Genomic DNA, 16361 nt, shown 5'->3' with positions numbered 1-16361 from the left:
TGTTTTGGGGGGCATCACTGTTGCTATGGCAACCAGGGCTTGTAAAAAAAAGTTTTGTCTGGTTTCTCTCAAAGCAGATGATACAACAGCAAGAGATGCTTCACTTAATGTTAAATGTTGTACTTATATTGCCAAATGACCTCAATTAAAACACTGTGCAGATATCACATAATATTAAAAACTGCATTTTATCCTGTAAAAGAACAGCTCACATGTAGTCAGATGCTGCTAACAAAGTAAGTAAAATATCTGGCCTCTAATAATTATGGAGTGACATGTTTGTTTTTTGAGTATGCATCCCAGGAACCCTAACGTCACATATGAACATCACAGTGAGCAGAACAATCACAAAATGCCATAATATCATTAGTTTCCTCTATTTATCATTTAAAATGTCTAACTAAATATTTATAACACTTATTTTCAGATGTAAAGACATTTCAAGTGTATTTGTCAACAGTTATAACATCTCTAATGATGTGTTGTGTGTTTTGCTAAACTATTACAGCTGCACTGGACTATATCATTCTTTTATTTACAGGTCTGTTAATCTCTTGAATGTTTCCTGGAAAGAACCATGCACTTTGGCTTTAATTTCTTTAGTACCAAAGTTCAGAGACTGTTATTTGACCTAATGAATATTTATTACACCGTCATATGGGTAACTTTATTCTTCATATATGACTGGAAGTGTAGTACCACATGTGGTTATGTGATTCTTTCCAGAAAACCAGGATATTGTTTGGAAATAAAATTCAAACTAGTATGACCGTTTAAAAAAAAAAAAAAATCATCTTATCATACAGCAATCTCCACTTAATGGGTGTCCAGAATAATTATGTCTTATAAGAAATGTATTAAACCTTTAGATCTGCTTCTATTATAATTTAACTATTCATTATTATCGTTTTAACCTCTAGAGTCCCTGCGTCCTCATATGAGGACCGCACAGCTTGGGTTTCCAAAGCTCAGGACTCTAGAGGATAGAGGCAACTGATTGTACAGTACATTATAAAGCTTTGCCGATCATTATAGGCTAATAAAAACTAAACAAAAAAAAAAAAACATTATGATCACTATCAATCATTTGAATCTCTCTCTCTCTCTCAGTCACCACAAACAGACGATGCCACTCACTCTGTCCGAAACGGTTGTTAACTGTTTCTCTGCATTGAAGCGGGTGGTGAGGGCGGTGCAGAGACAGAACGATGGCACAGAGAGAGAGAGAGTGAGAGAGAAACGGTCCCGGTTGGTAAAGCCGGTAATTAGTGACGTGTCTTCTCGCGGAGGAGAGCAGGCGCTGATGGGAGATCAGCCCGGTGGCGGATGATGAGGAGCTCCGCCAAAATACCGGGGCGATGATGAGAGAAGAGGGCTGGCGACAGAAAGCCTTCTGCCGCAGAGGCAACCTAGAATTGGCTTATTTCACAAAAGGCTCTACCAGCATTCCCGGTGCATGCAGCCAGGATCACCTACCACCACCACCTCGGCAACCCACCAGGTTGTGTGGTGACTTGTTGATGTAGGGTGGAGCTGGACGCACGGACAGCCGACAGGACAGCGTCTTGCTCTAAATGATCTCCGTCATCACCAGGTCAGGACAGCGTCTTGGTCTAAATGATCTCCGTCATCACCAGGTCGGTCCCCCCGTACGCTTCTTGCAGCCTTCAGTGTAGTGCAACTACTTTGTGTCATCTAACTATCCGAGTACACAGACAAATCAGAAGTCAATTCTAAGGGGAAGCTAAACAAGTCTAATTAGGAGCCAGATTTGCTCTGCGATTTTTGTGTTGCGCACAGAGCCGTGCAGCTTGCAGAAGGCACTGGACGCAGCAGGGCAGTGGCCATTAAATGAAAAGTAGGCTATAAATATGCTTTCTAATTGCAGAGCAGAGGAATTCTGCCTCATCTAGGCGTTTTCTGTCCTTGCGCTAATCCAGTGGATGAGTGAACCCCGAAAAAGTGGCGCCTTTGTAACCGGAGGAAGGTTGGGCTCTCCCCGGCTTGTGACCTCCTCCTCCGAGGGACATATCCTACCACCACCCGTTGTCACATCTCCTCCCCGAGACTGAAAGCGACGGAAACCACTGATGCGTCCGGCAGTTCCTCATGCTTGGCAGTGCTTGTCTTTCCGGTCGGGGGGAGAGGCTCGAGCCACGGCCGCGCGCTAGGATGCTGCGCCAGGTGTTGCAAGGGGCCCTGAGGACCTTCTTCCAGTCTTTGGGCCGGTTTGTGGCCAGCCACCCGGTGTTTTTCGCCTCGGCGCCCGTGCTCCTTTCCATCCTGCTGGGGGCCAGCTTCAGCCGCTACCGTGTAGAGGAGGACGTGGAAAGTCTGCTTGTGCCGAAGCACAGCCTGGCCAAGATAGAGGGTAACCTGGTGGACAGCCTGTTCCCCGTGAACCACCGCTCCAAACATGCGCTCTACTCGGATCTGCAGACCCCAGGTAGATACGGGCGCGTGATCGTCACCGCCAGAAAGGGGAGCGTCCTGGACCCGGTTCACCTGGACTCCATATTAAAGGTATGCACGCGCACAGCACGTACAGACAAAATTTAAACACATTCCCAAATAATTTTGTAAAGTCAGTGAGCAAAAACTAACAAAATGAACAGTACCACAACGTAACACAATGAATTAAGAAGGTTATTAAAATTGATGCACCAATCCCACTTAAAAACGATCTCCATCTTGGTCAAATTCTTATAATAATGTGCATTTTAAATGGCTCTCTTCCATATTTTAGGGTATTTTTTCATATTCAAGGTTGACAGTCTTTAAATGAAAGCCATGGTCTCCTCTATGAAACAAATAATTACAAAGTTGTGTTAGCTGCAGAGCCGATCTGTTCCAGGTACTGTATTTATGAGAATGGCTTGACAACCCTGGAGCAGTTAGCCAAATCATTTTATGAAGTCATGTGTTTCCAGTTAGAGCTTGCTGACTAATAGTTATACTTGCAAGACTGTGCTCTATTGTGTACCTCTCCATGCACGTTTCTACAAAATGTGTATTTGTCAGACAGGGTTACATTTGCCCAGACCACAGAGGTAACCCAGAACAATGCCACAGCTGAGCAACATACACTGCCAGAGAGAAGAACATGATGGTTCATAAAGAGAATGAGTGAAAAGAAAAATCAGCTGTTCCCCTGGTACAGAATGTATCTTCTGCAGGTTTAAGATTTTGCAGTTTTCCCTTTTTCTGCCTTCACTTGAACTCACTTTGTGAATTCTTGCATTTCCCCAAAAGCCTTTCAGAATCCCTTTGAGAATGGGTCCGGACCTGTTGCATACAGGCTGGAGTATATTTTGATGGAGAAAGCAATGGCAGTGATACATGGAGAGACAGGGCAAACTAGACAGGATTTACACTTCCAGTACAAGTAAGAAGTGTGAGTCACACCCAAATGTGTTGTTCTAGTCTATTAAAACGTTTGCCAGTGAAGAAATTGACAAGTCATCTTGGATGTTTACTCTTTGTGTCATTGATCAGTGTCCCTGCAGTACTGTGAATTAAAAAAATACTTGTTCTTTGATTGTCAAGAAGTCAAAACACAACTTGGCCTTTGCTGCAGATGTTAGAGGCAGATGTTTTGTAGTGTGATGTGACATCACATCTATATATCCACAAGAGGAGGAAAAATACACAACTACTAAACATGCTGGACTATGATGGTAAACATAGTAAATATCTCTGTAAACATCAGCATGTTAAAGTTGTAACTGAGTTACAAGCTGATTTCACCTACATGGGCAATTTTAATAAGAAAGCAACATAGAAGACAGGGATCGAGTGCAGTATCAGCCTATTACAACTTCTCCATTACAGGAGTTTTCAACCAAGTGTAACCCAGACACCACTATTCTGACTAAGAAGCATCTTGAGGACTGCTGTTGAGGGGTGACTAGACCAGAATGGAACTATTTTAATCCTGAAAATCACCTGACTTTTCTAAATGTTATATATTGTATAGTTTAGTTATTCCCAAATATTTAATACATGGAAATGTGTTTGAAAAAGCAGTGATGCCCACAGTGAAACTACATTACTGAATACATTGTTAGGAACCACCTGCCATGCCTTCATGGACTGCCAGGGGACCATTGGTTGAAAACCCCTGCTTTATTATGCTTTCCTGACACAAACAGAGTAGCTGTTGACCGACAAAATCCCTGACTATAGCAACCCCAAAGGGAGACAGCACCTCCAAAGCAGACTGTATATAAAGACTGACAAGTGAAGCCACTGCAAGTCGATCGCCCCCCGGTGGCTGGTTGCACCATAGGTCATAAAACATGCCCGCTTCAAGCCGGACCAGACATGAACTAAACTAAAACTTCAAAGTACAAATCGGATAAACTTTCTCAAAGATTTTTGTCATTTGATGATAACACACTGATTCATGTACAAGTGGCCAGATTTCCGATGTTTGTTTGTACAAAGTTAGAAAGGGGTGTATTTCAGGGAACTGACATCCATGTTTCACCATCAACAGAACGAAGACAGGCACCTGCAACAAAACATATTAAGAAACAATTCTCTTACCACTGTTACCCCACACACATGTCCTCTCTGGGCCTGTACCAGGGCATGACCAGGAAAACTCCCACATAGTCAAAATTCCCCAGCCCAGGGAACCATGGGGTCAGGGAAGCCCCGGTGGTAGGAGAAGCTCAGCTTCAGGAACAGTTCAATGATTCCAGACATGGCAGTATGTTTGTGCAGCTTCACCACCACTAGCTAGAGTCAACTGTGTCTAAACTTGTGACTGCGAGGCCAGTGCAGTAGTCTGAGGGGGGCAACAGCTCTGTGATAGTTGCTGTGGCAGAGACTGGCATCAGGCCTGTTGCTTAGTAACCAGCACAGTGGATGCTGGCGCTGTGGTCCTCTCGGCATAGAAACAGAGGAGGATTCAGAGGCTGGTATTGTTGCACTGTTGAGTAAGACACACACTCCCCCACACATCTCTCCCTCTTACTCGCAGCAGGAGTTAGAAAGTCAAAGAGACTCTGATACACTAAGAGCAACTTAGAACTTTTATTTTTTTTTGATCTTGCCACAGTTTATCCAGGCCAAATTGTGCCACTGGGAAGTCAACTTGATCAGCTTCTCTGTTGTGTGTATGTTTTCTCTGCACACAGCTCCACAGACAGATCTACCAGATGCAAGTGACTGTCCCGGCCACAGGCTCCAACAGCTTCAATTACTCCTTCTCCTACCTCTGTCTGTCTGATGACAAGAATGTCTGCATCATAGACGATATTATTCGTGCCATGGAGGAGATCCAGTCAGCTCGTGCCTCCAACCGCTCCATCCCAGTTCTGCGGTATCCTATCACGCAGCTGGCGGATGGGCGGCAGGCGTACATTGGGCACCAGCTGGGTGGCGTGCAGGGCTGGGGTCCCAGTGGTGTGGTGCGAGGTTTGGGGATGGGAGCAAGGGGAGAAGGTGTCCGTTCTGCCCGGGCATTGCAGCTCACCTATTACCTCCAAGCCCGAAGCAGCCTGATGGACCAGGTAGCCAGCCAGTGGGAAAAGGCCTTCTGTGCAGAGCTACAGCACTTTGCAGCATCACATCCTAAGCTGGTGCTCTATCCTTCTACTTCTTCTTCTCTGAGGACAGACTTTCAGTTTTCTTCAGTGCTGGCACACCACCCTCTGTTGGCAAGTGTGGGAGTGTGTAGTGTGTTAGCTGTCCTCTGCTGCTCTATGAGGGACTGTGTGAGGTCCAAACCCTGGCTGGGACTACTAGCTCTGCTGTCAGTCACACTGTCAGGCCTAACTGCTGCTGGCATACTGAACCTGACTGGAGCCACCTACAACTCCACATACCTGGGCATCCCTTTCGTCATGCTTGGTAGGTGTAAAACTACCTGTATTTAGTTCTATATGTCCATGCCTTTGACCTCTCTATGTCAGGAAAGTTCAGAACAATTCAGATCTTATGTTTCAATGCAGTGAAGTCTTAGCAACAACAATACGCAAAAACACACTGAAATCAAAGGAAAGTGAAGCTAACACATGGCAAGTGGGAAGAACAGTGAACATTGCCATTGCTTTTAAGCAGCAAGCTGCCTGTGTTCACCGTCTGCTCTTTCAGTACCTGTGATGGGTTTTGCAGATGCCAGCCTCAGGCCGAATGCCATTTCAAAGTAGACAGATCATCAAAATGACTGACGAGTGGTGGGAATCATCTTAACTTACTGAGGGGGAGGATGGTGGCATTAATAACACATTTTCAGACAGGATGCAAAAACTAAAAGTTACAAGAAGGTAAGCTGCTAATTTATGGTTGCGTAACCGAGGTCTGGAACAAATCCAGAGCAGAAGCTTTTCACACCATTACATCTCAGAAAACTGTCCAAACAAATGGAAAAATATACATCATTTGTCACTGCTTTGCTGAAGAAGCCATAACATATTTGCATGATTTGATGCCGCGATCTGCAGAACAACATGGATTGTTCCAATACTCTGTCAAACAGTTACAAAAACGCACACCAGATATTCTTGAATTTTCCTTTATCACCTGACTCCCAAATCTACTTGCTCACCTATTTCACATTCCAGATTGCCAGACCTTCAAACGTTTTAAAGGTCTTTATCCCCAAAGGGGCAATTTGCTGTGCGGCCTGTAGCACACCTACATTCACATCGCATCACAATCATAAAAACACAATAAACAAGAAAAAACTATCACACTCTGCTGAGCAAATACCAATTGTAATAAGTAACGTATTTTTACAAATAATTATTTTAGCAGCTGATGGCAAAAGAATTTCTGAATCTGTTCATTCTGCATCTTCGTAGGCTATGTGTGTGCCCAGAAAGGAGCAACATAAATTTAGTGCACAAAGGATGGCTGTTATCAGCCACAATTAACATGGCTTTTTCTTTATAGCTGGTGAAGGTCATTCAGGGTCAAGCCTGTAATTTTCTCTGCCTTTAGTGGTGGCCTACCTACCACCATTTCTGTCATTAGCTCCTCTGCCAGTTCATTGAGTTCTGCTCCAGTACGATCTGGACCCAGCAGACCTAACATAATGCTTTACTACCTACTTTACTACTGTCATGGCTGAGGTTTTGAGCACGAGAAAGAGTGCTCAAATGCAGAAATACTGGCAGGCAGGTGCAGGGCTCCAAGGTATAACTCACCTCATAAAGTTCCTCTGTAGAAGATGGCAGGTCTCCTGGATCCAGGTCTCGCCAGATTGACAAGAACAGGAGCTTTGTTGTTAAGCAGTATCAGACAAAAATCTTCTTATTAGCATTGCTTTGTTTGTTTCTGTTTTTGTTATATGTACCACTGTCAAAGATCTGTCAGCAGTTTAACCAACCATCTCTGCTGCAGTTTCTAATTGTGTAGCATCTTGCATGTGGAATATAGACTGTGAAGTTTAATCAAGGTTTGGGTATTCGTCTAGGTTTTGTTCAGTCCTAAGTTAAGTAAATAAATTTGTTTAGACCAATAAGTTAAAGGGAAGGCATGAAGAACAGACAGAGAATATTTAAAATGAACAAACTAGGAGCAAAATTAAAACACAGGCAGGCAGGTATCTCGAATGCTAGCATGCTAAATACTGTAGGATGTGCTGTACGTAACCATGTAGTCTATAGCATAATGACTTTAATGTGGAGGAGGAAAGTCAAAGGCGTCTGTTAGGCTTAAAATAACAGTAGAGTGAATAGAAGAGACGAGGAATAGAGACGAGGGAGGGAGGGGATCAATGAAATAGGGGTGGAGATAAGGACAGTTTGGATTGAAGTTAAACCGTAGTTGGAAGGAAGACTAGCGGGCAGGGAGGAGGCAGACAGACAAAGGTGGCAGGAGATGTGAGTGGAGGAAATTAATGTAGGAATTTGGATTAACGCTGTGTATTTATTTTAAAAATGTGGAAAAGTGACCGAACTTTTTACATTTCTTTTTTGGGTCCTCAAAGGCCAGTGCTGTCTTTATGACCTTTGACCCTTGAATACCACCTTCTTTTGCTTCTTCCAGGCTCTCCTCAGGGCCTGTTTTTACAGCTTCACTGCTAGAATCAGACATAAGAACATTTTAAAATAGGACTGGTACAAAATACAAATAGATGTTGATGGTGGAAATAGTAAACAGTGGTCTATTCTATTAACTCATTTTGACAGGCTGTGCAATTGTATATACATTTATCTGTGATCACTCCAGCAAAGGACATGTGGTAAAAGACGTGTACATCTTGTGGGTGTCTGCTTATGTCTTGGTGCCTGAATGTGTGTCTGTGTGTGTGTGCTTGTCCATGAGTGCCTGTTAACCTGTCTCAAGCTGGTAAACATCTAAATCTTTAGACAAGTGCTGTCCCTCATTTTCTCTCTTGTCTCTTTGCAGCATTAACCTCCCCACCTCTGTCTCTGTCATCACTGTCTGATTCGCCCTCTTTCAAACACAAACAAGCAAAAGAGCCACTGACTGTCTCAGCTGCATCCTTCCATTAAGTGTCTGTCCAGTATGTCTCTGATAAGGTGTTTCGCCATGTGAGGTCACTTGGGGGCGGTACCAGTACAGTACGTGTGTCTCTACTGTCTCTCAGGTGCCATGGAAACCATTAAAACCATTGGCTGCATGTGTATAACCATGTATGTGCATGCACAGGAGGCTGGAATACATGGAAGCCGCATATACAGTCCCATCTAGTGCAAATGGCCACTTGTGTGTAATAGTGAGTCAAATAGCACCTGTTTTAAAGCTGTAGATCTATGTATATAGGAAGGAGGCTTTATCTTTAATCTTAGCATTTTTTGGCATTGAAAGAAATGTATAACAAATGTACTGAGAACTTGGTATAACTTATATTACCATATACAGTGATTGGGTTATTAAAGTCACCAAAAAGCATTTTCGTGGCTTGCATCTGTCATCTCACATAATTCTAGTTCAAACAAGTTTAATGTAAAATTCTCCAACCAAACAACAATATACTTCTTTTACTTTTTTGCCTGCTGTTTGCCTGCTGCATTTGATGTAATTGACAAGGATGAACAAAACCCTAAAGGTGTAGAGTGTAAAGCTAAAGCAGCAAGCTGAAAGAAACTAGAATTCAACTTTGCACTGAGGGGAACTGCAGAGTTGCCTTGATCCTCTGTGGGTTTCTTGCTACGAGTGATCCCAGTGAATGGGAAGGGGCCAGTTTACTCTGTCCCAGTAGTCAGGGTACTGCCTGCCCCCACACCTTTCCAACGTTGGATTGGGGGAGTCTGTGTCTGAACATTTCACAACTTACTATTTATAAAGTGAGACATAAAATAAATGTATCTAAACAGGCAGTATAGCATATTACCCAAGGCTTCATCCTCCTTCTTTGTTTCCGTTTCCCATAAGGCCACGGGCTCTTCGGTTCCTTCGAGATGCTGTCATCATGGAGGCGAAGCCGGGAGGACCAGCACGTCAAAGAACGCGTGGCGAGCGTCTTTGAGGATGTCATGCTGCGTTTCTCCGGCTCCACCATGCTCCATCTAATGACCCTGGGCCTGGCTGCCTCACCACTCACCAATATGGAGGCCGTCCGGCTCTTCTGTCGCACCGCCACACTGGCCATCACCATCAGTTATTTTTACATGTTGTCCTTCTACAGTTCCTGTCTGGTGTTCACAGGATACTTAGAGACTGGGTACAGACACGGGTGCTTCTGCCGGAGAGTCCCCAAACCGGACCATCTGGACTCTAAACCGGCCTGGTATAGATGTCTAATGTACGCACGTTACCAGGAGGAGACTCAAATGACTAACCCACCACATGGGGTCGGCAACAGCCATGCTCACTCACTAAATACTAACCTAACTCACACACATGCACACACTCACCCACATACTGCAAACAATCCTAATGCACTTGGACATGGCCATGTGGCTAACTCCACACACTCACACCCTCATCCACACTCCACAGCTAGTACAGACCCTCATCCTCAGGACTCGCACCTTCTGCTGGGGTGTGTGCAGCGTTGCTATGGAGACTGGATCACTAATACTTACGTCAAACCGTTTGTTGTTCTGCTCTACTTGATTTACATCTCCTTTGGATTGATGGGCTTCATGCAGGTAAGGAACACTCGCACCACATCAATACAGCAAATAAAAGCACACTGTAATGTCAAGCTGTGTCTACACTAAGCTGCCAATAATTCTAAAACACCATTTGAGTGCAAAAATGCATCCACAACGGGCTCTTCAGCTTGTTCTGCAGTTACCTCTATTCAGATTAAAATGCCAACACAGGTCATTCTCCTGCTGGGCAAGAATGAATGAATGACAGGTGAGTGAGCTAGCCACAGAAAACAAGTGAAGAAGAAAAGGGCACTCGATTTCCTATTTCCATTTCTGTTCCACACACCGTTTATAGCAGAACACAAGATTTAAACAGAATATTCTGAGTTGATGGTGTCATCACAAAGCAATTCTTAAAAAAGAAATCAGATTTCTTTGTCTGCTGCACTACTGCTACCATTTGTTTGGTCACCAATATTTTTACAAAGCTCCATTTTCTCTATAGTCATTAAAACTCCAAATCTGTGTTTTCACATTACACACTGCTAAGGTTTTTGTAAAAGCTTTGTTTTCAGGGGAGAAAAACACTGTTTTAGTCTGGATGGAGAAGCAAAAACATGCATTTATGAATTTTCTTTATATTTTTTTTGGCAACAGGTGTCCCAAGGTTCAGACCCCAGTGCACTGGTTGCCATGGATACAGCGACAGTGTTGTATACTCGTGCCCAGCAGCGTTACTTCAGCTCGTACTCCCCCGTCATTGGATTTTACATCTATGAAAGTACCCCCTACTGGAACATGTCAGTGCAGCGGGACCTGCTGGAATATGCCAAAGGCTTCCAGCGAATCAGCTGGCTGGAGGCTTACCTGAACTACCTGTCTGAACGCAACCAGTCCACCACCCAGTCGCGGGAAAACTTCACCCACACACTCTGCCACTCCTTCCTTCGTGAGACACAGTTCGCCCACTTTGCAGATGACATCATATTTGCAGAGCGTGGTCAGGGTCAGGAGCCCGATGTCGCTGCTTCCCGAATCTTCTTGGTTGCCAAGACAACAGAGAACAAGCGTGAGGAGATGTCAGTGCTGCTGGACACCCTACGTCGTCTGTCATTGACCTCACGTGTTCGCTTTCTAATTTTCAACCCCTCCTTTGTGTACCTGGACCGCTACGCTGCAGCGGTCAGCTCCCCCCTCAGACACTCACTGCTGGCAGTGCTCTTCCTGTTGGGTTTGTCCTCTCTGGCCGTTGTGGAGCCCCTGGTCTCTGTGTGGCTGAGCCTCACCCTGCTCTCCGTCCAATTTGGAGTGCTGGGCTTTATGACCTTGTGGGGTGTGGAGATGGACTGCATGTCTGTGTTGTGTCTGATCTCTGCTTTAGGGTACTCAGTGGACTGCAGTGGCCCCCTTCTCTGTGGCTTCACCTCGGGTCGTGGTGACAGCAGGACTCGCTGGGTGAGAGTGGCCCTGGAGAGACATGGAGTTCCCTCTCTACAGACACTTATCTGCTACAGTGCTGCCCTGGTGCCTGTAGGCTCTATACGCTCCAACCTCACATTCACACTGTTTCGCTGCCTCACCCTCACAGCCGGCTGCTCAGCCCTAACCGCAGCCCTCAGCCTGCAGGAGACGAGCAGACACAAGAGGTAGAGTGTGTCGAAATGAACGACAGCACTCGAGTAGTGGACCAGATCACCACTGTCTGAGCATGGGATGATGCTTATTTTTTACTCTTTGGTTGCCATGGTAACTGCCAGCTGAGAATTGGTTCATTGTAGTCTGAGCAGCTGCTGGGCATGCTGCAGACAAGAATGCTGAGCCTTATGAAAAGAAGAAAAACAGAGAATATTTCTGATCAGAAGAAAAATAGAGGCAGAAGGTTAAGAGACAGATTTAAACAAGTAAAGATGAATGGGAGGCCAGTAAAGCTGAGACAGATGAGTCTTCAGACCAGTGTATCCATGGTTACCTGATTGTTGCTAGTGCTGTGTAGCATGTTAATCAGGATCAGCTGTGGTCAGGTCTTGATGTAACATCATCACAGAGAAAGTGCCACATCTCCAGAACTTGCTTCAGATCCAGTCACATTGTTTGGCTGCAGCTATCTGCCCACCACAAATACAGCTACAATGACATGAGGCAAACGTCTGTATGACCCAAATATTTCTACATTAATGCTGGTCAAATAAAGTCAAATTAAGAAAATGTGGCTCAAAGTGCTTTTGGCTTATATGCAGTTTGTAATATAGAGTGCCGTAGTGATGAGTCCTAAAACCTGGAACTGAGTTGACATTTCTGCACTTCTGGTTCCCTCACCCTGAAGTCGGTAGTTTTTTCAGTGGGTTTTCAGTCACACTTCTGAAATAAGGTCTGAGGTTAACACAAGGTCAGTACATTTGTTCTATGAAATAAAATACATCAGTAAATAACCCACTCATGATTTTTTAAAATTGTTTTACATGTTTCAAAAAATCTGTTTGCTAACAAGTGGCTAAATGAGAATACAGAGGCAGTTTGGGATATTAACCGTCACCATGCCGAACACAGAGACTCATCTCCTCACTAGCCCACCTTCATAGCCTCATTATGTGTAAACTTGCATACTTATAAACATTTCTAATTAACTGACAAATCCATGATCACTACCTAGATTGGGTCACGCTAAGAGGAAAGGATTTTGTATAAGAGGTAGCAAATCAGAATTTTAACCTGAATTCATGGGATTACCAATTTGAAGAGGGCTTGAATCTTGAATCAGGTTAAACACAGCAGCTGACATCACACCAGGTTTATGGCGACTTTGTCTTCTGATGGCTTTATTATTTTAGAGGAAGGATAAGCAGATTTTCCTCAGACATCAGCCCACCTCTCCTAGAGAAGTACATGATGTTTTAATTTGGCTTAAGACACATACACCTATTGTACAAAATCTCTAAAACAATTAGGATGGATTCACTGTAGCAGAGCAAGCAGATAGATACCCTGACAGCTCAATCATCCAGACTTGCTGTGTCACTGAAAAAGAGCAGCAACGTGCTGCAGCTCTGCTCTGCACCACTGATCTGATACTGTTTTCTTATTCCTCGTAAAAATGAAAAAAGGCTGACACTGGATCCACAGAGGAGGAGAAAAATCTCTTTAGTCTTTACTGCCGCCTTGTGTTTAGTGGTCAACTATTTAATTATCCAGGTGCCTCCTAACAACACAAACAGAGACAGTACAGGCAAGTAAAGACAATGCTATTTGAAGAGTCATGTCACCCTGAGGCTGTTTCGCTTCTGATTTATTTTTTGTCTGACGTCAAGTGCATGGCTTAAATTCACAGCCATGTCATCACAGTGTGCATATGCCTGTGTGGGAGAGAGAAGTATGACAAAGAGAGGTAGAAGATGTTTGACCAGTTTGTCAACCTGAATCCAACATTTTATACTTGAGTGTAACATGTAATTTTTGCCTGGTTTTGCAATGCGTTGCTCATCTCTGATACCTTTTTCAAGGTTAAACAGACCCACATGCATGCACACATGCTAACACACACACACACACACACACCAGATTAAGGTTAATACCCTGTCCAGGAGTCGTCTGGCCCTGCATCCTGTAACACCAGCTGTTGCCCTCCAGCCATACTGAGACTGGAACAAAAGAAAAGAAGTAAAGAAAGAAAACAGCGCTTAAGAGAGGTAGTTGTTCAACCCTCTCGTCCCTCCTCCTCCTCCTTCTCTGTGGGGGTGTGTCATTATGTGGTCTACTGCCTCCTGCAGGCAGACCTGATGTTTCAGAAGTTCTGATTTCCTGAACACACTGACACGCTACACACAATGTTCTTTTGGAAGAAACAGGTGGATAAAGGAGCAACAATGGAGAGCAACTGAGACGGAAATGAGGAAAGAAGAAGCAACAGAAGAAAGGACACGAAGAAAACGCAGAGAAAAGCTGGAAAGCTGCTTCAGCAGACTGGATTTAGTGAAGACAGATGAACAAGACTACGGGAATGATGGAGAACTGTGTGACCAGCATGACAAGGACTTGTATTCCTCTATAGGGTTCATATACATTCACACAGACAAACACAGACTGCAGATACCTTTCAAAAGAATGAGGTGAGTCATTTCAAGATGCCTTTACCCTTCTTACTTAATCTGTATGAGTTATCATGTAACTGAAAAAAAATCTGTTAAATGAGGTCACACTTTTAAAGAAGAAGCCTTACAAGTAATATGAATATTTCTTCTGTAGCGTATTGTATGGAAGGGTGGGGAGGATCCACACAAAGAGCTTTTATACTTGTAACCACAGTAAAAAGTGGCCCTGACAATAGAGGATCAGGAAGAAAAGGACACATGAGCGATTACAGAGATGAATATGCACTGTTCAATGAAAATCAGAGTGTAGGAACACATGTTTAGGAGAGGCAGTAACTATGTAATTTCAGTGCAGTCTCAAGGCTTACTGTTCTTTTTCTGGCACAGAAAACCTGATAATCACATCCTAGCAGATAAATACAACCATAGTTTTCTTTAACAGCTGACTAAAATCAAGCTTACTTTATCTGTAAATTACCCAGTGTAGGCATTTGTAATGTTTGTCAATGGACAGAGAAAAGTCTTTATCTTCTTTAAGACTTCAGCTCTGTATCAGTTCTCTGGCACTGTGTATCAAAGCTTTCAGTTAAGTGTAAAATAAGATCAGATAAGTGTGGGAACAAAACAGTGGCACTGTGTTGTGGCGATGATATGGATCAACACTACTACACATGGATAGACTTAGAAAAAGTAATAATTATCTGTGCTGTATCTGTGTATAATTTCACCTATTTTGACACTTGGGATATATGTGTTAGCTGGAAGGTCCTGTGTACATCAGTGTTTTTGAAATCATGTTCTAACTGCAGACACTCCCTGTTATTACAGTACAGTCAGTGTGCATATTCATATGTATGCACTGCTTTAATTACCTGGGAATTCTTGTTCATTTTAACTGGCAAGGCTGAGGTGGAGGTTAAAAATAGAATTCCTAGATTCCAGAGGAACAATATGAACAAAGGAGCCGGATGGTTCGGACAAATCACCACTGAGTCATCTTTTATTTGTGAAAATATTGAGAGTACAGAAGGGACATTTAACACCATTACAGCTTATTGAAAACAGACAATAATGGGTTGGGAATGTTATGTTTTTTTATATAGTGACAGTTTGAAAAGCCTGACCCACATATTTGCTCAGAAACTAATAATATAAAATCAGTTTTTATTCAGCTTCTTATCAAAAAGTTGTCATTTTTATATATCACATTGTATTTAAATGTGATCATTTACGGCAAAACTTTATTTGTCCCCCTACTTAGTGTTTAAGCACTTGACTTAAGTGAGGTGAGTTTGTGAGAAACGGCGAAGGTGAAAGACAGTGGCACTAGTGATGGAGCGCTGTTGTCTAAAGTCAATTGGTACAATGATACATGGTGAGGACTGGAAATGGAGTAAGAGCATTGACTGGGAAATAAGACAGCTCTCTCAGAGAACCTCTGCCAGTACAGGGACATTTAAGAAGTGCTTTCTAAGACATTGTAGTGATAAGGATAAGTGTTTATTAATGATTTTGCTAACAACTAGAAATCCTTTAATGGACAACAAAAGCATGGCAATATAGTAAAACACTATTGTAATAATATAACAAAAGTTATGATTTTTGACAGATTAGAAATGTATATAATTGTTACCATTTAGAAGAGCTGTGTATAACTATGTGATTGTGTGTTATAATCTATTTCTTAAATGTTTTATGCTTCTTATTAATGCAATATAAAGGGGATTAACGCATCAATCTACTCTATATATTAAAATACATACATGAGCAAGTAGCATGTACAGAAAAACATTACTGCAGTACAAGTGAGAGCAAACAACAACAACAGCAAAAATTACATAAGTAGAATCATAATTTATTTTTTAGAGTCCATTTTAATTAAGCAACCTTGTAATGTTAAGTCTTAGGAAGTCAAAACAAACACTAAGTGAACATTTTTACTATAATTTGGATGTACAAGTTGAAATTTATATTTTTTATCATGACTGGCTGAATTACAAAGCTGATTTTCTATTTCACTGGCTGCCAGTTAGGAATCTGAGTACTGGAATAACATTTTAGGATTTGCATGTACCAGCAAGGATTTGCATATTGCTTTTACTGTACATGCTGAGCAGTGATCATTATATATCTACAGATTATGAGACCTAATAACAGAAAGACTGTTTGAACATTTGAGCATAAAACCTGCACATTTGTAACTGGTGAGCACAATTAGTGGAAGTTGTTTACAGTGTTTTGCATGTTTGGTTCAGCA

At 42.9% G+C, this 16361-nt stretch overlaps 2 protein-coding genes across 3 annotated transcripts in view; both read left to right on the top strand.

Moving 5' to 3' along the window:
* Positions 1–1101: 1101 nt before the first annotated feature.
* On the top strand, positions 1102–12442 carry ptchd1 (patched domain containing 1). Of its 2 annotated transcripts, none has more exons than XM_020602695.1 (5): positions 1102–1594; positions 1889–2523; positions 5145–5859; positions 9355–10073; positions 10677–12442. In XM_020602695.1, the coding sequence occupies exons 2-5, from the start codon at positions 2110–2112 to the stop codon at positions 11667–11669; spliced, it is 2841 nt and encodes a 946-aa protein (XP_020458351.1). In that variant the 5' UTR covers positions 1102–1594; positions 1889–2109; the 3' UTR covers positions 11670–12442. The 2 variants fall into 2 exon arrangements, with proteins under 2 accessions (XP_020458351.1, XP_020458345.1); XM_020602689.1 differs by having other exon boundaries at positions 1102–1637.
* A 5-nt stretch (positions 12443–12447) lies between these two features.
* Positions 12448–16361, top strand: part of adgrg2a (adhesion G protein-coupled receptor G2a) — a gene marked incomplete at its 3' end in the record, with an annotated part of 25374 nt that continues 21460 nt past the window's right edge. The window contains exon 1 of the mRNA XM_020601982.1: positions 12448–14122. Coding sequence (XP_020457638.1) covers positions 13902–14122 — 221 coding nt within the window. The remainder of the gene's footprint in view (positions 14123–16361) is intronic.

Source organism: Monopterus albus, unplaced genomic scaffold (genome assembly GCF_001952655.1).
Source record: "Monopterus albus unplaced genomic scaffold, M_albus_1.0 scaffold3.1, whole genome shotgun sequence".
NCBI lineage: Eukaryota > Metazoa > Chordata > Actinopteri > Synbranchiformes > Synbranchidae > Monopterus > Monopterus albus.
This window is presented reverse-complemented; position numbering and strand designations above follow the sequence as displayed.